The sequence below is a fragment of the Triturus cristatus genome, chromosome 5_1 (assembly GCF_964204655.1).
Source record: "Triturus cristatus chromosome 5_1, aTriCri1.1, whole genome shotgun sequence".
Taxonomy (NCBI): domain Eukaryota; kingdom Metazoa; phylum Chordata; class Amphibia; order Caudata; family Salamandridae; genus Triturus; species Triturus cristatus.
Window position 1 is genome coordinate 472,665,645 of NC_140587.1, and position 23,795 is coordinate 472,689,439.

Below are 23,795 nucleotides of genomic sequence, written 5' to 3' on the forward strand. Positions count from 1 at the left end.
CAGGAAAGGTCGGTGGAGCAGGGCCCGCCGCTGCAGGGCACCAGGTCGCCGTCTTGTGCTGCAGGCCAGGGGCCGAATTACCCCCTGATGGCCACCCCCCCACCGCCAGCTCTAGAAACGTGCAGAGGACGTTGCCGCCACCGGCCGCACTTACACGAGGCGGTGGCTCCCACCGCAGCAAGCAGCGGCCGCAGCGATGGGGCGCAGTACATCAGCCCACACAGCCGCGGGACTCCAGCCGCTGAAGCGTGGATGGGTCAGGGCACTCCAGGTGGACCGCCGCCACCGCCACCGCCCCCCAGTAGCTCCGGGCCTACCTCCACCCGGGTAGCAGTCGCCAGGTCCTCCACTCCCAATCATAAAATGGCGGGTTCCGTGTCTACGGGCGCCCACGAATCCGGAACTTCTTTTCATACCTAGCAAGAACTTATAGCAAAATAGGGGCGAAACACACATGATCATTACACTCTGCAAAGAATGCATAACCATGCTCACTCTCCATACCGAACTATTTTCTTTCAGATTTATCAAAAGCACATATACAGGAATATCAGATGTAATACGCACACAGCATCTACTTTAGGCGAAGCCCCTTCGCTGTGTCCTGGGACAGCCAGTGGTTACTGTGCAGTATTTGGGGTGGGTTCTGTTTTATGTTGGTGTGCTGGAGAATCATATATTGTTGAACTCGAAATGGATAATCAAGAAACTCACTTTGCACCCTTCAGTCTCAAAGAGTATTCAGGACAAACAATCAAAGTTTACTTTGCTACATAATGACATAGTAGTGGCACACAATAAGCTCAATGAAGTGTTAAAGTTATTACACTGAAAAATAATTTGTCTTTATTTACAAGTAGTGGTAAGTAGGGCATTTAAACAAAGTAAGCGCAAATAAACATCTGAGGCTTAAATATGATCCAAAATATATCTTTACAGCTCTTTTACAGTAAGGGGTTATGATCAAAATCACCTTGCAGTCTATTTGCAATTGTGTCCTTTGGGCTGAGATAAGTACTCCGCAAATAAAGCCATTGCACATCATCAGTGGACTCTAGGAAAGGATGTCAAGTTTACTGGGGCATAACAGAGTAATCGGGACCAATAGAGGTCATCATATGTGTCTTCTTGAAACATAACCCCTCACCCAACTAAAGGTAACATTCTTCATCTTGGGGATGTGCTCCTTGTTGGGCTGGCGCTGCAATGCCCAATGGCCCCCTCAAGGGGTCTCAATGAAGGACATCTTTTACCTTGCCTCAGGGTCTAGAGTCGTCAGACCTGTGTCCTCTAGACGTATATGTGGGGAGGGAATCTAAGTGAGGGATCGTGGAGACAGGTAGGCTTAATGTAGCGACTACAGACAGGTCAAATGACTATTTGGTAGTCAGGATTCCACAAATCCCAAGGGGCCCTCTTACTATGAGATTAGGCTCATATGCGCCTTTTGGACAACACTCGGTAATCAGGGATGTAAGTGTCAAAAGATTTAGCAATCACCTTTATGACACTAAATGCAGATCATGTTGAGGTGGGATTATATCTGTGTTCTAAATAGGACTCCCATTTCAAGTAGATTAGGTTTACACGCAGGTCCTGACAAACTGCCGCTGATCCAGGTAGGACGACAAAGGCATGAAACATGTTGACTAGATTTTAAGGAATCAAGGAGGCATCATATTCTCAGGATTCTCTTTAATTACCTTTAACAACGTAACTAAGGCCCAATAATAAAGTATTCTATTAGGAGACCTTCTATTATTTTAGCCATCTAAAGACCAATCTTCCGCTCACTTAGATTCTCCTCCCCACATATATGTCAGGAGGATACTGGTCTGCTGACTCTAGACCTTGAGGTAAGATAAACGATCTAAGGCATTGCAGCGCAAGTCCAACAAGGAGAACAGCCCAATGATGAAGCATACCACCTTGGGTGAAGAAGGGTTTGTGCTTCAAGGCGTCTCTGTGGACCTCTATAACTGCAGGCACCTTAAGTGGACGACTGGGACCTTCCCTATGGAACCGCACACCAAATGTTAGAGATACATGCACTTAACTAGGAGATGTGCTGGACAGGAATTCCTCTCTACCCCCTCCAACTATTTGGTAATGTGCAACAGAATAGGCCAGAAAAGCAAAAGCAGAAAGGAGGATGCAACTTTTGTACAGTAGGAGGACATTCATCCCTGCAATTTATCTCACCAAATTTCATTCTTAAACTACAGCATCCTCTGGTTGAGAGCACTGAAACCAAACATGTTGCATCCGAAGCACGTGACGCTTCAGAACGCATTCTCAAATGCTAACACTGCTTTATAAATTTTACATTAGCATTTTTAACTCTATATTCTCCTTTGTCATCAAACTTTATAAACTTTGTATTCCTATTTTTAAAGAGCAAGCCTGCCCCATATAAGCCACTTGCTCCAAGAAACCATTGGTGAACATGCACTCTATAAACAAAACTAACATAACCTATCAGTGCTTAGCGTTCGTACTGTGATGTTCAAGCAGCAGTTATCCAGAGGCATTATAAAGGGTAGCATACATTTCCATTCTTGGTTGGCATATATTAAATCAGAAGTCTAACTATTGTTAATAGGGGCATGTTCCTTATTCCAACGGGTTGAGTTTTGTTACTGAAGCTAAATTGATGTCCCTCAATGAATTCACTATAAATGATCCATTTTGGGGGCTCTCTTGGGGGTTGGAATGCTTTAAAAATAACTCAAAGTGAGTCTAAGACATGCAAGAGTCATGATTCCAGCAGCTTGAATTGTGTTGCCCTGCATTTGTGTTTCTTGAATTTGGCTTGGGCCATTAGTTTGGAATTGCATTCCTTCAGGGTATGGCTAGGAGTTTAGAGGATAACAACTTCCGTGCACTTTCTATTCAGTGGCCAAGTGAATTGGACAAATCTGGCGAAAAGTAATCCAAATTCTTTCGGCTGAGGTAGAATGATGGCTGCTGGTTTTGAATCCTCGGAAATTGACAGCTCTCTTACTGTGCTGCATTAGTTCAGATGTGATAATGCCAGATTCTGGTGAGATTGATACCATGATTGGCTAGGGGAGCAGGAAGGATCTCTGCATCATAGGCTGAATGCTGGAATATTTATTGACGGTTAGGCCCTTTTGGGCATACGGGAGGACAGGATCAAGCTAAATTCAGTGGTTTTTCACCTGTGTCGGAATTTCAATTTCACTCCGTTCCTGAGGTGAACAGATGGGACTGAATCAGGAAGGTGATCACCAGTGACCATCAGGTCAGTTTTTCATAGAGGCACAGATGAGTCTCCATCACTCTATGTCCAAGGCAGAACATGATTTAGTTCCCAAGTTCTGGTTTGTCCTGCTGTTGTATGTGGACCCATCTTATCTCAGCGCATATTTGTAATTTCAGTTAGTATCTCATGTTTACTTCTGGTAAAGACTGCTAATAGATGTTTAACAACAGTAGTGACAATACTGCGAACACTTCAGGCACACTACAGACAAAGAGTCTGCCCTTTTGGCTCTCAATTGCCATGAAGGATGGGAACCGATGTATGGCTGGCATGTAGATAATACAGTATTTGTTTTAGGTGGTCTAATAATGTCTAGCATGGATGACTAAAGGCTCTCTCTACCATAACCATGACAGAACTGGTGTCCCCTATTCTCACTACAGATGTTGCAGAATGTTTTTTTTGCGACTAGACTTTGCAATAGGCTTAGTTTTTAGGTCTCGCCTACGCAGCACGCATGCGCTGCACAGGAGGACCTTTAGCTGTCGCTCTGCTGTTTTTGGAAGCACACACTCGTGCTTGTGGCGGCATCCACCTTGCGGGAGCGAGCAGCGGCGCGCAAGCTAATTGGCTGTTGCTCGCTCCCCCAAGACGGATGGTGCCACAAGCACGAGTGTGCTTGAAAACAGGTGCTGCTTTCACTTTCATGGCCGCGCGGCCAATGCTTGTTTAGCGTTATTTTTATACACAATAGCTCGTCACTAAGCATCAGCTTTCCGCATTGTCTCACTTATTAACATAGTAGTTTAAACACATTCGCATGTGTAAGCGTGTACAACCAACATAGTTAGTCACATGTCTTAGCATGTACACCCAGCATACTTGCATCCCAGGTTAAAAGCGAGAGGCAAGTTGAAGCCACATCGCCTCAAGGCGCTTCCCATTTCAGTAGACGATATTCCCGAGGCACCATAGACACATCGATGCTCACAGACGACGCTGAGCTAAGTTCGGGAGGCAGCATTTGTAATCAGATCCCTAGGTTGGTAAAATCGTAACCTCACCACACCTCCTTCACTCATAGAGGGAGAACACACGCTTCCTTAAATGACTTGAAAACGCCAAGCATGCACCTTTAATAGAGTTAATAGAGTTATGACTTTGGCAAAGAAATCCAGCTAAAGGTGCAGCTGCTGCAAAGATCGCCCCTGGGTCCGAAATCGCATCCTAACAGGAACCACTCATCCTCTCGAAATTGCTGCTATAAGCACCGCTGGGTTGGTTAATACCAACGGCTGTTTGAGCGCCAGGCACCTCACGACATCGACTCTATGTGAGGAGCGTACCATTTGCATATTTGAAGGGCAGAAAAATCACCAAGGCAAATTACCGAACTCTTACTTCCATAGACGTGTGTGTGTTCATCGCTACGAAGAAAGCTCTAGTGCAAGGCATAGGGAGGCGCTTGCTGTCCTGTTTTCATTCAATCAGTCCTTCCTTCACAAAAATCATTGCCTTCAGGCGCTACATGTCAAGAACACCTAGGCTTGAAGATGGACTGCAGGGGGCCTGGACGATTGTGCTCACATAATGCAGTTACCTACTAAGGTATTCTCCTGTCAGAGTCCATGTAGAGTGGCTTAGAATGTCATCCCTGGAGTAATACTAGCGCTGCAACGCCATGTCAGCAGCAGACTACTCACTATACAAAAATATCTCTTACGTATTTTTTTTGTTGCTTTATGTAGTGCGAACTCGGGAGGCATTATATTAGCACCATTTATCGGTACACAAGGACACCATTTTTTTTTTGTAGGCACTGGGAGATTAAGTGATTTTCTCAGAATCACAGGATGTTGAGCCGACGCCGAAATTCGAATCTCGTTCCCCAGTTGCCAGGTAAGGAGTTCTGGCCATTGTGCTCCACATACATATGGTCTGGGAGTGATAGGGGGTAAACAAGCCTGCATAGCCCCGCTTTTCGCGGTGGAAAATCAGGCCTGCTAGGAGACCATCAGCTCTAGCGGAGGAGGGGTCACTGTTCAGTAAACACGCCTCCTGGGCGCCATTGCGGTGCCGAGTAGGGGAATGCTAACCATCCCAAAGGGCTAAGGCGGCATTCCGTGGATCCAGCTGACAAATTATTACAGCAGCTCTGAGTGACAGCTTCAGGCTTCCCCGTCGCCAAACTTCTGGCGCGAGCATCAGCATTCAGAATGAGGTAAGAACTTTCTGGAAGTATGAATAAAAGCACACTTTTCACACAGCTCACCCCGACAAGTAACTTTCACCAACGTCTCACCATGGCCACTTCTTCAGTAGTCATGCGAAACACCGGATTTTAAAAAATTCGATTTAGACACAAACACATTTAAAACAAGCATTGGCATAGCCAATAGGTCTCGCCTTTGGAACCTTATAAGTATTTAGTTATGCAGTACATTATCCTTGGTGCAATAACATCAACTGTTGCATGTCTAAACACTTAAAATGTCCCAAAGGCGAGACCTATGGGCTATGCCAATGCTTGTTATATTTGCAGCAATGCCAGTCTGTTATTCTTTTGAATAAACCTCGCATTTCAACAGAATTAAAGTGAATGCATAAATGCATGTCTGACATGATGTCCGTCAATCGTTGTCTATAAAGACCTCAACATCTCATTGACTGGGTTACCAGGGGTTCTGTGCGTCTGAAGATAACTAAGTAGTCTGATTTGGTCATAGAGCATCCTGTCACACATCAGGGAGACATTTGATGACACTGTTGATGATGTGCAGGCAGTTCTGCACTTGCACAGGTCACGCTTTTTTACAGCCTCAGCAGTACGTTTCACCTCGGAGGTGTGGCAGCCTTTGTGAATGAGGCTGTGCCACGCTGGACGGTTCAGTGCAAGGGTTTCCCACTTGGCGGTGTTGATCTCGAAGGACTTCAGGGAGGCCTTCAACGTGTACTTGAACTGCTTCTTTTGTCCTCCATCTGAAATTTTCCCTGAGTGAGTTCTCCGTAGAAGAGTTGTTTGGGGATGTGCTCACCTGAGAATTCTTACAACATGCCCAGTGCATCTGGTCTGGGCTTTCATCAGCAGTGTACGAACTGACGGCAGACTGGTTCTGGAAAATAATTCAGTATGCAGCACTTTGTCCTGCCATCCGATTATCAGAAGCTTGCACAAAAAGGATATGTGAAGTGATTGAGCCGTTGTGCGTGAATCCTGTGTATGACATAGATAGCATTACAAAGACTATGGGGGTTTTCTCCAAATCTTGGTGCTTTTAGTAACAAGCTGTACCATACACATTCACCTCTGAAAAACGTTAGTTTAGTTAAAAGGAATTTTCAATGAATGAGTGGCACTACTGAACACGAGTGATGTGTCCTGCAATACAGTTATTTATCTTGGTACAACAAAAGATTTCATGTTTTGATACTTTGCTTTCTGTTATTACATAATCCTATATTGCAATTTAACATATTCTGGTACAATATTCATTACCATGAAAATGTACACTTTTCAGATTGTGCCTGTGAAATATACGCACTTGGTGTGCAAACCAAACAAAGTTTACCTTGGTTTTTATTGGTCCTGGCTGAATCACATTAAATCGCATCCCATATCGACCCCATTCACTAGCGAGAGACCTAAAATTGAAAAGAAACCCCATTTAAAATGGATAACTCACACTCAAAGCCATAATTAATTAACCTGTTCATCCCACTGGGAAACTGACCAAACTCTGTCAATGACAAAATACTAAGCCACATGAGGTGAACTTTAAAAAACAAAATTAAAAAAACTAAATCCTGAACATAACAATAAAGAGGATCCAGAGCACTGTTTGCAGAAGGTAAACATGCATTGACCATACCGAAAGGTCTGCCCATGGCAGACTAGTGAAATTGATAATTCGCATTTTTTATTGGAAGGATATGCATGAAAAACAAAGAGTAAAAAAACATTCTGGCACCTAAACATGGCCATCATAAATTGAAATAAAAATGTAGAAATTTAAATCATTCACTGATATGGCTGTTTTATTGGCAATTTCATTAGTCCTGGGTGGTGAACTCCGCTCTGTTTGCGGAGTTTCCTGCACTCTGCAGAGCTTGTGGAGTGCAGAAATCTCCACTTCGCGTTGCGCAACAGAGTTTTTTCCCAGTACAGCGCGAGCTGCAGCTCGGGTAGAATTTCTACCCGAGCGGCAGGGAGAATAGCGCAAACAGCAGCTCGCACTACACTCCGCCACTTCCGCAACTATCACAGAGGTTTTTTGTAACTTTGCTGAGTTCCGTGTAGCAAAACTCCTCGAACTACACCCAGGGTTAGTTTTTATACACAAGGCCTTTGAGTTGTGCCATGCATTTTATTTTTAATTGTGAAGGAAACGAGAATAAATTAATGCCTAACCAAAACACTCAGAATACAGGTAGCTATAATCTTACGTTCTCACTTAGACACTTTATATGGCTAAACTTTTAAAAGGAGACAGAAAATGCACCACACAAAGAGCTGGCAGTCAACAATCGCTGTTAGGGTAAACAACAAAAGTCACTCAATGAGCCTGTGCTTGATTCTCTGGTAGCTGAGCACAACAGCAGCCAGGTTTAACTTGAAGGCAATGTGGAATTTATTTATGTAGAACTCAAACAAAAATAAAGTGAAAAAAAACAACACAATAAAAATCCCAAAACAATTTAGAAAAATAGTTTCAATAAATAAAATTACATCAAAATATCCAAAATCCAATCAGTAGAACCGCAGTAATTCATTTTTAAAGTTTCTAGAGGAAATAGCGCCAAACGCACCAATCGCTCTTAGACCTGGCATCCTTAGTGTGGTATTTCACCAAACGTTTTGCCTTCACTCCCTGATTTTTGCTGACCTCGTTTTAGTTTGCATTAGGACTTTGTGCACTTTACCCCTGCTAACCAGAGCTAAATTGCTTGTGCTCGCTCCTTGAAACATGATAAACATGGCCTAAACCTAATTGGCACATTTAATTTAGTTCTAAGTCCCTAGTAAATTGTAGCACCTATACCCAGGGCTTGCATGTTGAATAAGCTACTTACCAGTATGCATCTGTTCTTGGCATGTAGGGCTGCTGACATTCATATCTGTGCATAGATCGCCGCCTAGTGTTGGGTCCGGATGTTTGCACGTTGTTGTCCTGGAAGAGTCTTCGAAGTATCCTGAGATAGGTGACTCCTCCCCTGGACCACAGTGCGCATGGGCATCCTCTCCATCCCCAGATTGTTTTTCGCCATTGTGGCAGTGATGGAGTTGATACAGGAAGTGATGACCATGCTATACAGTAATTCTGAGAGCTGCAGCTGCTACAGGCGCCGGGGAGGAGGGTGGGCGATATGAATGTCAGCAGCCCTACATGCCAAGAACAGATGCATACTGGTAAGTAGCATATTCAGTTCGAGGCATGTGGGCTGCTGAATTCATATCTGTGCATAGAATACATAGCAGTACCTCCTATTAGCGGCGGCTACCAGTGCCAGCTGCAGCAGTCTGAAAGAGAGTTTTGAGAACAGCCTGTCCTACAGCTGCCTGCTGTTTTGAGTGTACATCTACACAGTAGTGTTTGGTAAATGTATGTATAGTGGACCATGCGGCTGCTCTACATATTTCCTGTAAAGGAATGTTTCTCAGGAAAGCCATGGATGCCCCTAACTTACGTGTTGAGTGGGCTCGTGGGGGAATCGTTAATGTGCGTTTAGCTTTTTGATAGCAAATTTGAATACATTTAACGATCCATCTGGCTATACCTGCTTTGGAAATGGCGTTGCCTTTGTGTTGTGGAGAAAAGGCAACGAAAAGTTGTTTTGTCTTCCTAAAGTGTTTAGTTCTGTCAATATAGTACATGAGGGCCCTCTTGACATCTAGTGTATGGAGCATTCTTTCAGCGACATTTTGTGGATTCTGAAAGAAAACGGGCAGTTCAATAGTTTGATTCATGTGGAACTGCGATATTACTTTAGGCAAGAATTTGGGGTTGGTACGCAGTACGACCCTGTTTGCGTGAACCTGTATGAATGGCTCTTGAATGGTTAGTGCCTGGAGTTCACTAACTCTTCTTAACGAAGTGATTGCGACTAGGAAAGCTACTTTCCATGTGAGGAATTGAATCTCACATGAGTGGAGAGGTTCAAAGGGTGGACCCATTAGTCTGGTGAGGACCAAGTTGAGGTTCCACACTGGTGCTGGCGGGTGTCTTGGGGGAATTACTCGTTTGAGTCCCTCCAAGAAGGCTTTGATGGCAGGCACTCTGAATAAAGAGAGGTGCTGCCTGTTCTGGAGATAGACTGCTATTGCGGTTAAATGGATGCGTATTGAGGTGTATGCTAGATTGCATCGGTATAGGTGTAAGAGGTAACAGATAATGTTTTGAATGGATGCGTCTAGCGGGTTGATGTCATTGTGGGTGCAGTAAATGACAAACCGTTTCCATTTAGCTGCATAGCAAGCTCTGGTAGTGGGTCTCCTGGCCTCCTTGATGATCTCCATACAGTCAGGTGGCAAGTTTAGGTAGCCAAACTCTAAGACTTCAGGAGCCAGATTGCCAGGTTCAGCTGTTGCGGATCTGGGTGCTGAATTTCGCCATGGTTCTTTGATGCGTTGCAAGGACGCTGCAACTTGTCGCACCGAGAACGCCGAAGGTTCTTTGGTGCCGAGTGGTTCCGTAGAGGTAGGCGTTGATTGCTTCGGAGCCACAGGCTCATTGAGTCGAGGAGAGGTAGTAGCGGTCGACGGAGTCGATGACTTGACCCGTATCGCTGCCTTTGAAGTGGACTCCGATGTAGCGGCCATCTTAACTTTGGTAGTTGGGACCGACTGCTTCGGTGCCGGGGGCCGAGGCGCTTTTGTGGGACCGACGGCCCTCTTTTTCGGGTCGGTACCGACATCCGCTGCAGCGAGTTCGGCGCCGAAATCCCGTTTAGTGCGTTCGGAGCCGATGGACTGTGCTGGCGTCAAAGGAGTGGAGGTCTTCGAGTGCTTCGATCCGACCACTGCCAGTTTCACTTTCAGTTTCTGAGGAACTGGTGCGACGATTGGTTTCGGTTTCGTTGAAGGGAAACCACTCTTTTTCGGTATTAATGGCTCTTGCTGGATGTTCGAGGCCGGGCCTGAAGGCGGGGCCGAAGAACTTTTGGATTGATCTCGGGTAAGGCCCGGAGGCGATCCCTCGACCGGAGCCGTAGAATGACGCACTTTGATAGCCTCCGTTTCGACGGGTAGGCCCTGCTCTTCACCAGAGCTATCTCCTTCGGCCCCAAAGGCCTCATCGTAGTCCCCTACCTCGTCGTCGGCTTCTTCCCTGTGAAAAAGCTCTTCATCGGCGTCTTCCGATTGGGAATCGTGTTCGGAAGCGGGGCTGGAGTTTATTTCTTCCACGCTTTCAACATCTTCGTCCTCGGTGCTGAAGATGTTTGCCGGGGCCGGTGCCGATTGCTGCGCTTCTAATCTCGCTGCCCGTCGATTCCGGAGAGTTTTCTTGGATCGGAATCGGGCACAGGCCATACAGGTCGATTCGTCATGATCCGGCGAGAGGCATTTGTTGCACACCGGGTGGACGTCGATGTGTGGATATTTGGCGTGGCATAAAGGACACCGCTTGAATGGGGTCCTCGATTCCATCGTCGATGTAATGTCGATGTTCGGATGAAACGGATCCGAAAACTGGAAGAAGTTTCTAAACTAAGTAAGAAAAGCTGTCGACACCGAGCGGGAACAGTACCGACGAAGCTAAAGGCCTTTTGGCCTTAAACGAAATTTTCCAAACTTGAGCTAAGATAAGCACATCCGAACCCAATGGCGGAAAAAAACAATCTGGGGATGGAGAGGATGCCCATGCGCACTGTGGTCCAGGGGAGGAGTCACCTATCTCAGGATACTTCGAAGACTCTTCCAGGACAACAACGTGCAAACATCCGGACCCAACACTAGGCGGCGATCTATGCACAGATATGAATTCAGCAGCCCACATGCCTCGAACTAATTGTTACTAGAAGTCAGCAGCACACTAAATTAGACTTTTAAAACATATCTCAGGCCTGCTGATGCAGCTTGTGTTGCAGTTTAAACTGCTATTTTGTCCTGGCAAAAGGCCCTTTTTAATACTTATGAGTCACCCCTAAGGTAGGCCCTAAAGTCTCTTAGGGCTGAGTGCATGGTACTTAAAATGTATGACGCGTGTTTAAGTTTAGCATGTCCCGACAGTGAAAACCTTAAGTTGTGAGGCCGATCTCTCCCATAGACTAAAACTAGGTTACCATATTACATTTAATAAGTGCTAACTACAAATTGGGAGCAGATAAAGATATGCTGTTTACCCTCAAATTAATTGTAATGTATAATCCTCTTAAAGGTGAAGTCGGATTTTAAGTTACAATTTTGAAAAGGCCCCTTTTAGAAAATTGCCATTTTCTTGTCCCAAACAACTGTGCCTTTCTGATAGTGTTCTGGGTCACACAACAGAGAATGGCTCTACTGTCGGGGATTGTGTATTGTCTCCAGAGAGACAAAGGAAACCTAGGTGTGAGTGGAGAGGGATTCCTGACAAGATGACTGGGGAGGAGCAGTCTCTTATCTTGATTACATTTCAAAGGGTCCTGCCTGCAGAACACACAAAGGAACTTGACAGCATGCCAGCCTTGCCTTTTGTCAGACTAGAGGGTTTGGAGCCAGGACCTGGGAAAGAGGAAGAACTGACCATAACCAGTTTTGGGAGTAGGTCAGGGAATTACACCTTACAAAGGCTGGCACGACATATAAAACTAGAGCCTTCAGAACCACTCAAGAGAATACTCCTGGACCTGTGGAAGATTCCGAAGAAGGACCTCCTGCCAGAAGGACTTACCTGCTGCTCGAAGGACTGCAGTGCTGTCTGAAGAAGGAAGATTAGACCTGCTTGCCTTGATCCCAGGCTGCCCAGAGTGGCTCCAAGGGTCTGTTGCCTGAACTGTGTGGGCTACAGGCTTCCAGAGACCTCCCTGCAACTACCCAGCTTACCATCATCAACTGGACCGGAGACCTGCTGCTGGCTACTGCTGGAGTGAGTCCTGATCCCCAAGAGGAGCCCCTCCAGGTCTTGAAACTTTGGCAGGCATCAGTAAGAGCTCCCCCTGGAGAAAAAGCTGAAAATCTTCAAGCTTGGGCTCTTCGCAACCATGATTGGCCTGTTCATGCAAACAGTCTGCTGCCTGTAATGACCGTCAAAGCGAAGATCAAAAAGGACTAGCTTTTTGTGCCAATAGTGACCGTCCACAGTGGTAAACCAACACAAGGCTCCAGCGATTACTTGTTTTTCATACTACAGCAACAATAATCGGTGATGTTCAGCCTCCACTTTGTGCCCTCCGCTAACACAAACTGAACTCTTTGTGTTGGACTTGAGAAGGGATCTCTTCAGAGGGACTAACCTGGTCTCTGTATCTGACCCACACTCCACTGAGGTTGGTCTGCTTTGAGGCGCTATTTTCACAAAAAACTTCATAAAAAATCAATATCTCTGGTCTACTGGTTGGAATTTTGTCATTGTGGTATCAGTTTATTAAATTTTTCTCTATGTTTCTAAATCAGTTTGGGATTTTTGTTGTGTTTTCGCTTTATTACTATTTCTGTGTAAAATAAATACACACTGTCTCCAAGTTAAGCCTGGCTGCTTTGTGGCAAGCTACCAGAGGGTTAAGCACAGGTTAATTTATTTTACTTTTATGGTTAACCCTAACAAAGATTGTGGTTTTTGCATGTTTGGGCCTTCTACCTCTCTCAGCCAATAACCCATTTCTATAAGAACCAATTGTGGTCAATTGGTTACGCTGGACCTGGCCAAAGTCATTCGTTTAGGCCGACTACGATGGAGCGCAGATCAGAATGCGGGACCAGGTTCTTCCCACGGATGATTTTACCTCCACTGGGTCCATGTACATGCGGGGCACTGCAGGGAAGCATTGATTGGGGGTAGATGCAAGGAGATCACTGTTGGGGAACAGGCCGGGAGTCACGGACGGTTCCCGTTCGGTATGACGAATCAGTCTTCGCTGGAGCTTTGCATTGGCAGTCACCTCAGACGCTGCCACTAGCGCAGGGATGAAGAGCAGGTTGTCGCTGGAGATTTCCGTAAGCGGACATCATGGATGGTCGTTGGGCAATGCAAGGAGTTGTTTGTGGTCGCAAAGAGCTCAAAAATGTCTGAATTGGAGTCTTCACCTGGATAAAAGGACCTGCGGTTTTGGGGCAGGAGGTCTAGACTCTCTTAAGCAGAGGCTAGCAACAGGGCTCAGACAGGTCCAATTGGTGCTGGTCAGCTTGGCAGTTGCAGAAAGGCCTCTAGAAGCTGGTTGTATCCCTGTAGCTCAAACAGGGGGTCAGCCAACTGACTCTTGGAGTCACTTCGGGGGCACCTGAGTTCAGGGCAAGCAGGTCCCCTCTTCCTGCTTCTGAGTGCAGGACAATCCTTTTCCTGAATCTTCCACAGGTCCAGGAGTGCTCTAATGAGAGGTTCTGATGGTGTCATTTTGATCCCTAGTGCCAGCCTGTGGTTAGGGGATGCCCATTTATCTAGCCTTCCGCCTTTACTGAGTTTGGCTTCGAAATGTCTTAGATAACAAAGGACAGGGAGGTCTCGGTGTGAGCTGGATTTGTCAGTGGCAGTGCAGGAACCCTTAGAAGTCATGGAAACAGTGGACAAGCCCTGAGGTTATCCTTCAAAGCTCATTAAGGTCCTCCCCACCCCCAGGAAATGCTCCACACACAAGGCCCTTTTGTCGCCAAGTCTAGAAAGAATACACAAAACACCACAGGAGAGACCTTGACGGTCATGTGACCCTGGGCAGTGGTCAAAAGGCGCATTTGGTATAGGCAGAAAAATGCCAACTTTTTAAAAGTGGTATTTTCAGAATAGTAACTTAAAATATCACTTTTTAACTGCAATAAGGCAACCCACTGTTAGTCTATGGGAAACAGCCTCACAACAATGAAAAACGACTTCAGGAGTTTTTCCCTGTAAGAACAAGTAAACTTAAGGAAGGTCCTAATTTTTAAATACCATGTGCCAGCCCTATGAGCCTTTAGAGCCTGCTTTAGGAGTGACTTATAATTATTATTTATCTTTATTTCGGCACAGTTTGAGCCAGAAAAGATTCACAATTCAACTATACATAATAGAATTAGCCAACACGATACATTTTATAGTTTGTGAGAGAACAGATACAAATGAGCAATGCAGTGCTGGAGGAGAAAGAAGGGGATCATAAAACAACGAAAACGTTTATAAAAATATTAAACACATCATATCAAAATTTAAAACTGAACTAAACAACAACAAAAATTAAAAATGAGCAGGGGGATGGATTAAATTTAACTACATGTAGACTCCCTAATGATCCAAACTTACAATTTAAGACCACTCTTTTTGCGAACAAGATATATTGAGAGAAGAAATCTACTAATACTAAAAGCAATCGTTCTTCTGGTATCTGATTTAATAATTCTCAGAGCCTCCTTACAAGCTCTTACACCAAGAAGATTGCATAAAGGCTTAATCCATTTTCTCCTCGCTATCAAATAGGCCGGACAGAAGAAAATGATGTGGCGATCATCCTCCTTGGAACTATCATGACACATAGTACAGAGGTCACTTAACATTGTATCATTTTGCCCTATTTTGCCCTCCCTGGACCATCTAGCCAGAGTTGAATTATGCATAAGATTACCATATCTCCATTTCATAAATAGACTTTTAGCTAGGGGTGGTTCGATCTCATCAAGGAAGCTCTCAAATCTGGGGCTATCCTTGAAGATCAAGAAATTGTTTGTCAAAGTTCCTCCTCTATGCTCATTAATCGTGGTGTTTTCCATATAGCCCCAAAAAGCAGTCTTAACCAGTTTTTTTGCGTTTTGAGGTAGGCTTTCCGGTTCGTCCCAAAATTCGGACAAGCCAATTTTCGTGAACCAAAGACGAACATGTTTGAGCCAGGCAATAGAGTTTAACACATCCAGGCTCATTATTTCTTTTAAGCCATCCCTATAATCTATGAGTTCTGGTATAGACCAAAGCCTCACCCAAAAAGTCAAGGGCCGCAAAATATTATAATGGTCTGTTCGTTTGATATTTAAGCCCAGCATTAGTGGTACTAGAGGGGTACCATTCGGCATCCTCACAAGACTTGTCAAAAATTTATTTTCATTAATTGTGAAGGCATTCTTGGACATTGGTCCCCAAATTTCAGCCCCGTACAGTGCAGCAGACTGAGCCTTACACTTAAATATCTCCAATGCCGGCGAAACTGCTTTGCAAGAGCTCGCACCATGCATTTTTATGATGGGTATGGTGTTCTGCGTAAACATCAGTTTACTCTTCTCTACTTGGTTTTTCCATGAAAATTTAGAATCAAGGGAAACTCCCAACTAAATGAAGCTCTTAACTGATTCTAATTTTTGTCCATTTAGTACCAAATTCCCCTTCTGAGATTTATGGGGATTTAGGGCCATACATTTGTTTTTTTTCGCATTTATCTCTAGTCCCTCTTTAGTACAATACTGATGAAATGAATATAGAAGTTCTTGGAGGCCTCTGGGAATTTGAGAGATTAGTATGGTATCATCTGCATATAATAACGCGGATACCCTCTCACCATTCAATTTAGGGGAATCGTTATTACAGCCTGCCAAATATTTGGGGATATCATTCACAAACAAGGAAAATAGCGTGGGGGCCAGCACGCATCCCTGACGAACCCCACGCTCAATTGATATATTTTGTGAAAGTTCCCCATTTGGGCCCCATCGCACCTTAGCGAAATTCTTTGCATGCAACCTTATTATCTGTTGCAGCAAGCAAGCTGGTAACCCTTGCGAATGTAAAGATTCCCATAAGAGATCTCGTGGAACTAGATCAAACGCCGCTCTAAGATCTACAAACGCGATGTAGAGATGTCCCTTCCTTATGTGCACATACTTCCAATAGAGGCAGCAGGGTCTAAAAACTTGATCTACGGTACTTATTCTATTCCTAAACCCTGATTGAAACTTACTAAGTACCGAATTGTCTTCCATCCACAGGTTCACCCTAGCTAAAATATGCCTAGAGTACATTTTTTGCAAAATATCCATTAGGCTGATCGGGCGATAATTAAATGGATCAAACCGATCCCCTTTTTTAAAAATTAAAGCACCCCTCCAGCTATCAGGGAAGTCAACCCCAGATGCTAATATTTTGCAAAAATAGTTTATATAAGGCGCCCAAACGCTCAACTCTTGTTTATACAGGTCGCCGGGAACTTTGTCTAAGCCCGGCGCTTTGCCATTTTTTTTTTTTTTTTTTTTTTTTGAAACCGTTTATTACAAGTCTTAAAAGTATACAAGTATGGGCCCACAACCTTCCGGCCGGCCGCTAGCAATGGTAGGAACATACGACATACATTTATGGAACACGTGGTATTACAGGAGGAGCATTTCTCAGTAGGTAACAATGTCAAAAGCCACATCATCCAGGCCCCATTATGCGGTTTCATTTTAAATTAAGAACAACAAAAATAAAAACCACACCCACAAGGCAACCCACAATCAAAAATAGCAGCACGTGCTCCCCTAGAGGGGGGATCCCAACTATACACAGAAGTATAAAGAGGGGGAAGAGAACAGAGCGAGGACTGGGGGAACCCAATGCCCGGCAGCGGGGGAATGAGTCGGCTAAGGGGACGGGGCTGGCGAGGCATCAGGCAGCAGCGGAGGTGCACAGATACCCCCTCGGTAGGCGTTCCAGGGGCCCCATACTTTCACCCACGTCCCAGGCTTACCCCTCACCACATACACCACCTTTTCTCGAAACATGCACCAGTCCATGTGTTCTTTCCAGGCCGAGACCGTCGGGGGCCTCTGGGACCCCCACAGTTGAGCAATATCACGCTTGGCTATCATGTATCCCAGAGTCACCCACCACGTCTGCGGCGCCGAGTAATCAGTCGGTTCCCACACATTCAACAGGCATCTTCTCGCTTCAGGCAACAGCGCCACATGCGTAACCAGTCGCAGCACCTCATGTACACCACGCCAGAACCCTTCCACCTCCGGGCACTCCCACAAAATATGTAGAAAGGTCCCCAAAGCACCACACCCACGCTTACACAACCCATCTCCAGCATAGCCCATACGCAGAAGCTTTGGCCCCGTCATGTAGACCCGGTGGAGTATCTTGAGCTGGACGAAGCGAAGGCGAGCCGGTATGGCCACCTCCTTCGGGGAGGCCACCGCGGAGGTCCAGTCCTCGTCGTCCAACTCCAGCCCGTCGGCAACCCAAGCCGCACGAAGGGCAGTCAACAGGCCCGAGCGGTCGTTTATGAGCTTTTTGTATATAAGTGAGATCGTGCTGTCCGGGACGTGCCCATCCAGCATTCTATCCTCCAGGGGGGAATATTCCGGGATGGAGGCAACGTCCGAGAAGACGGAGCCCAGCGCATGACGGACCTGCAAATACCGAAAGTATTCACTGCCCTGCAACTGAAATTCCGTCTGCAGCATATCGAACGTTTTAAATCCTCCCCTCGTCCAAAGATCCCCCACTTTACTGATACCTATTATGTCCCACTTCTCGAAGCCCTTAGAGGTCCACAAGGAACCCAACCGCTCAGACGCGTATAGTGGTGATGCCCGGGTCAAACGGTCCTTCCACCCCATAGCTGCATTGGCCGCGTGCCAGACTTGCACCATGACACGCGTGGGGCCCGTCAGACGAGCATCGGGCGGGCTAGAGTAGAGCGCTCGATTGTAGTCGCCACCTGGCAGGAGCATCTTGTCCATTTCAAATGCCGGGTTTAAGGCGGGCCCGTAGAGGCCATGGTTAATGGCAGCGAGCTGGGAGGCCCAATAGTACCGTTTAATATCCGGGAGGGCAATCCCCCCGTCAATCCATGGGAGCGTCAGCTTAGCCAGAGCTATGCGCGGCCTCCCGTCCCAGAACAGGCGGCGTTGCAGACTCTCCACCTCACGGAAGTAGCGCGCCGGGACCAAGTCCATAGTGTTCTGCAAAGCGTACAGAAAACGCGGCAGAGACATCATCTTGAACAATGCCGCCCGGCCGAGCGGCGAAAGCGGCAGGCGCCGCCAGCGTGCGACATCTACCCGCAGACGCTGGGAAGCAGATTCCGTTCATACCGGGCCTCCGGGTCCAGAGTAATGAAGACACCCAGGTACCGAAATCCCTGCGGGGCGATCTGGATCGGACAGCCCCGCGGGAGAATAGGAGCCTCCCCAGAGAGAACATACACACACGATTTAGCCCAGTTGATGACGAGACCGGAGTTACGACCAAACGAGCGTAAAACATCAACTAGCACTATAAGTGATTTACGTGGGGAGGCTAGGTACAGAAGGATGTCATCAGCGTATAGGGATACGCGGTCCTCATACTCGGGGGTCCAACGGAGACCACGGATGGAAGGTTCCCACCGCAGCCACTCCGCCAGGGGCTCCAAGGCAAGCGCAAAAAGGAGCGGCGACAAGGGACAGCCCTGTCGCGTGCCCCGGCCCAGCTCAAACGGGGCCGATACTCTTCCGTTCACGACCACCTGCGCCAATGGGCCCGCATACAACAATTTGACCCAACTGATGAATCCTGGGCCAAATCCGAACTTCGCAAGCATCGCCCAGATGTATGGCCACTCAAGCGTGTCAAACGCCATGGTGGCGTCTAAGGACGCCAAAATGGCCGGTTCCCGTATAAATGGGACGCGCGCAAGCACCCCATGCAAACGCCGCAGATTAAGGGCTGTATTGCGATGGGGAATAAAGCCAGACTGGTCCTGATGAACCAGATCTCCCACCACACCGACCAGCCGATTGGCGAGTACCTTAGCGAGAATTTTAGGCTCCGCATTCAGTAATGAGATAGGCCGATAAGAAGTAACCCGATCCCGAGGTCTCCCTTCCTTGTGGATCACCACGATTGTAGCCAGACGCTGGTCAAGCGGGAGGGAGCCCAGCGAGTGGGCCGCGAGGAACATTGCGCGGAGGTGAGGCGCCAATGTATCCGGTCGCAGCTTATACAGCTCGATAGGGATACCGTTCGGGCCCATGGCCTTGCCAGAAGCGACCGAGCGTATGGCGAGGGCGATTTCGTCGGAGGTGGGAGCGGCGTCCAGCGACACCCTGTCCTCCCCGGACAGGGAAGGCAGCGCGATATCCCTGAGCAGGGCACGGGAATCCTCTTCCGAGCAAGAAGAGACCTGGGAATACACCTCGCGGAAATACTCCGCGAAACAGGAGACAATTTCTTCTGGCTCAGTTACACACACACCATTCATTTTCTCAATCAGCGGGACCACACGATTCGCTCTCTCCTTTTTATCCAGCCACGCTATCAGTTTACCAGCCTTATCACCCACATCATACAGTCGCCCCTGTTGCTCTCTACTAAGGCCCCTGGCCGCCTCCGTAACGAGGGCCCTATAAGCCGCCTGTTTGAGCTGGAGGACATGTAGTGCAGCATCCGTCACCCCATCTTCTAGATTACCCTCCAGCTCAGCTATTTCAGCCTCCACCCGGGTCACCTCCTCCCGCTCGCGCCTCCGGGCGTGGGAAATAAGGGATAGGGCCTCCCCTCTAAGTACTGTTTTGAAGGCCTCCCACAGGGAGATAGCTGAAGGCACTGACCCCACATTCTCCTCAAAATAGCGCTGGAGGGATTTAATCAAGTCAGCGCGAATGGTGGGGTCGCGCAGGTACCAGGAATTGATTGGGACCACCCTGCTCTCAGCCCTCGGAAAGACATCAAAATGCAACAATAGCGGGGAGTGGTCCGAGATACCCCGTGCCAAATGGCGCACCTCCCCCACCCTCCCGACATGGGCCGCCGGGACAAGGACATAATCAAGCCGTGAGAGACTACCATGGGCCCCCGAGTGGAAAGTGTATTGCAGCTGCGTGGGATGTTTTAAGCGCCAGCAGTCCACCAATCCCAGTGTATCCAAGAGGCCGGATAGCCACGCCTGTGCCCGGGGGAGGTCCCTAGGGGGGTGACGATCCACAGTCCCAGAAACCACCGCGTTGAAATCCCCCCCCACCACCAGAAGCCCCCCCGGAAGGCCAAGGAGGAGGCGCCCCAGATCTGCAAAGGTGGTCGACTGCAACCCCGGTGGGACGTACACTGACACAAAGACAACCACTTTGCCCTCCATTCTCCCCACCAAGACAGTGTAACGTCCCCTGTCATCGTGGAGCACCTCATCAATTTCCAACGGGAGCGAGTTCTTTACCATGATACCCACACCCCTCGAGCCTGACGTGAAGCCCGAGTGGGCCACGAGGCGGTAGCCACGCCGATTCATGGCGCAGAAGGAATTGCCAATAAGGTGTGTCTCCTGCAGGAAGACCACATCAGGCGAGAGTCGCTTCAGATACTCTAGGACCACACCTCGTTTGATCCTGTCCCCCAGTCCATTGACGTTCCAAGACAACAAAGTTAATTCCCTACCCCCCATCATACACAGAAACCATCATTCGTCCCCCCGAGAGCACAGTAGAACCAACACAAAAAAAGGGTTGCCTTGTGATAATAACGAACAACACCCCATCCCTGCCCACCCACCCCAACAAAACTCCCCCCTCCCTGCACCCCTGCATGAGCCCAGACAGCCCCCCCAACGTGCAGTGTGCCTGTCGCCCCATAGATAGTTAAACTAACTAGACCCCCAGAGGAGGAGGGAGAACCCCCAAGAGACCCCACACAACCTCCATAGGAGGGGAACTTAAGCAATCCGACGTATAGTCAAAAGTGGCATCATTTTTGTCCCGAGCGAGGCCTAATATTAGCCCCTCAGTCTTGATCCGGCGAGCCCTCTCCCCCGGCCGCTCCCCCCCTCGCCACCCCGATCCCGATCTCCAGACAGAGTATCCAGCCAGTCTCCGGCCGCTTCGGGACGATCAAAAAAGTGTGTGCGACCTTCCACCTCCACTCGCAGCTTAGCTGGGAAAAGCATGGCGTATTTGAGATTTAGGTCCCGAAGACGGCGCTTGACACCAAGGAAGCTCAGTCTCTGCTTCTGGACCGCAGGGGTGAAATCAGGATAGAAATTAATGTCCATATTGTCAAGTCTAATCGGTCCCTGTAGTCTGGAGGATTGCAGGATAGCGTCTCTGTCCCGAAAATTAAAAATCCGGGCGATGAGAGGTCTCGGAGCGGCTCCGACCTTAGGCCTTCCCCCGGGAACCCTGTGGGCCCTCTCCACAGCAAAGAATTTACTCAGCCCCCGTGGCTGGAGATGAGTAACAATCAGGTCTTCCACGAAAAGGTCCGCCGCCGCTTCCTCACGTCCCTCCGGCACCCCGATGATACGGATGTTGTTCCTCCGGGCCCGACTCTCGGAGTCCTCCAGGCGATGATCCATCAGCGCACTCGCCCGAGCAAGCCGGCGCACCTCCGTTTGCAGGGCCGCCACATCTGTCGTAAGGCCCGATGCGGTGTGGGCCAAAGAATCGACTCGGTCGTTGGTCTTGGAGAGATCGGCCCTTATCAGGCCAACATCTACGAGGACCGAGTCGATCTTCTGCGCCAGTGTGTCAAAACGCTGGCCCACAGAGGCCTTCATCTCGGCGATGGAACCCATGACATCCCGCAGAGTCAGATCCGTGGGCAGATCGGGGGCATCAGTAGGGCCCTCAGGGGACCTGCGTGGCACCTCAGGAGATCCCTTCTGGAGGGTATAGCGATCCATGCTGTTGGACTGATGGGCTGCGCCACGCCGGGTCGATTTTACCTTTGCCCGATCGCCATCTTGTTTCGTGGCCATGGTCCCAGTCTCCCGATCGCACCAGCCACGTCGTGAAGGGCGGGCAAGCCGGTCCACGGGCCCCGGGGGGGTGCCACCCCAGATCTGCGGGGCGGATCACAGCCGGCGGGCAGGCAGGGTCCCCCAGCGAGGCCACACCAACACACGAAGCCCCGCGACCCAACCTCGCATAGACAGCAAGGAGGGTGCGAAAGCGAAAGTGAAAGTGCGGGTTACGCGAGCCACCAAGCCCTGTCCGCCGCTGTTATTCACTTCGTCACTGGATCGCCCCACAACGCAAATCCGGGGTTCGGCTAGGAGAAGGCCGCAAACCTCAATCGGTGTTAAAGTCGGTGTCCGAGGGCCGATTTGGAAGCGGAAAACGGGCGCCACCTCAGCTCGGGCTCACCAACACAGTCCCCTCATCTGGGACAGGATATGGTCAGGATAGTCATAGGAGGTCGCGGAGGTCCTCGGGAGCCTCGCACCTACGCGGCCATCTTGGTTGCGCGCTAGCCTCCTCCCCCGCTTTGCCATTTTTAACAGCATTAATGGCCATTTCTGTTTCCTCTAGACTAAAATCCAATTTTGTTTCACAAGGGATAAACCACGAGGCATCCTCACCAACAACAGTTACCAAATCGGGTTTTTTAAATAAGGTAGTGAAGTGGTTAACCCAAGTAAGTTCATCAAGATATACATCTTTTGCTACTCTTCCTACGTGGTTCCCGTTCGCCATCAGTCTCCAAAACCCGACATTATCCTTTGTCTGGGCCGCTGCCAGCAGGTCAGTCCAACATGCTTCTTCCCAGGCTCTCCTCTCAATCTTCTGGGTTTACTTGTATTCTTTTCTCGCTAACCTGATTTCAACTGGGGTTTTAGTCTTTACTGCCAACAGGAGACTAGCTTTTGCTTGACGACAGATTTTACCATACCATGGCTAACTATGGGATAGATTGTTTAACTTCCGATGCTTTTTTTTGGGGCATTTTAGTTACCAATAATTTTAGTGTTTTAAAGAACTCATTATGCAAATTAATAAAATTAGTAGGATTTTCAACCTCCAATGATATATTTGCATGAGAAGAAAACGTGTTAACTAAGAGTAGATAAATTTCCGCTAAAACTTCACCGTGCTCCAGTATATAGGACCATTTTAAAGAGCGCCTATTATTACTAACCAATATTACATCGCTCATACCAGTTTGGACGTCTATTTTGTTGTTAAAACCAACCCCATTAAGCATACAAGGATTAAATAGTAGGTCCAGGGGACGATGGTCGCTCTCAGACCTATCTTTTACCTCAAAGTCAGTCATATATTGCCAAATATCTAAAGAAACAATTATATAGTCGAGGTTGCTTTTTGAACTATTCCTTACAAAAGTCGGGCTTTTTTCTGAATCTGCCGGAAGGCGGCATTGCATGCCCTCAAGCCAAACTCCGCAGTCAACCTCATTATTTGGACAGCCAGAACTGAACAATGTACTGGAGCAATATTATCTAACAGGGGAATGTTTTTTGCTCTATCTTCTTCTTCAAATACATCGCCCATGCCTAAAATTGGCTCATAGTTGCAGTTCAAATCCCCGGCTATTATTACCGAATATTTGTCTGCTATTCTGTTTAGGAAAGTGTCCAATTTTCCCAGAGTCACTGATTCTTTTGATAGGGCAGAAGGTCTGTTGTAAACATTAATTAGATATAGTACATTCCCATCATGTGTGGTAACTTTTAGTGCCAATATGTCCATAGAGTCAGTCTCAATTACTTCAATCTTAATTTTCAGGGTAAC

General features: G+C 47.7%; 1 protein-coding gene across 1 annotated transcript in view; it reads right to left on the reverse strand.

The window, feature by feature from the left end:
* The window catches only part of DECR1 (2,4-dienoyl-CoA reductase 1), a 224,030-nt gene that overhangs the window by 23,495 nt on the left and 176,740 nt on the right, over positions 1 to 23,795 (reverse strand). The window contains exon 7 of the mRNA XM_085605309.1: positions 6,796 to 6,868. Within this exon, the coding sequence (XP_085461435.1) occupies positions 6,796 to 6,868 (73 nt within the window). The remainder of the gene's footprint in view (positions 1 to 6,795; positions 6,869 to 23,795) is intronic.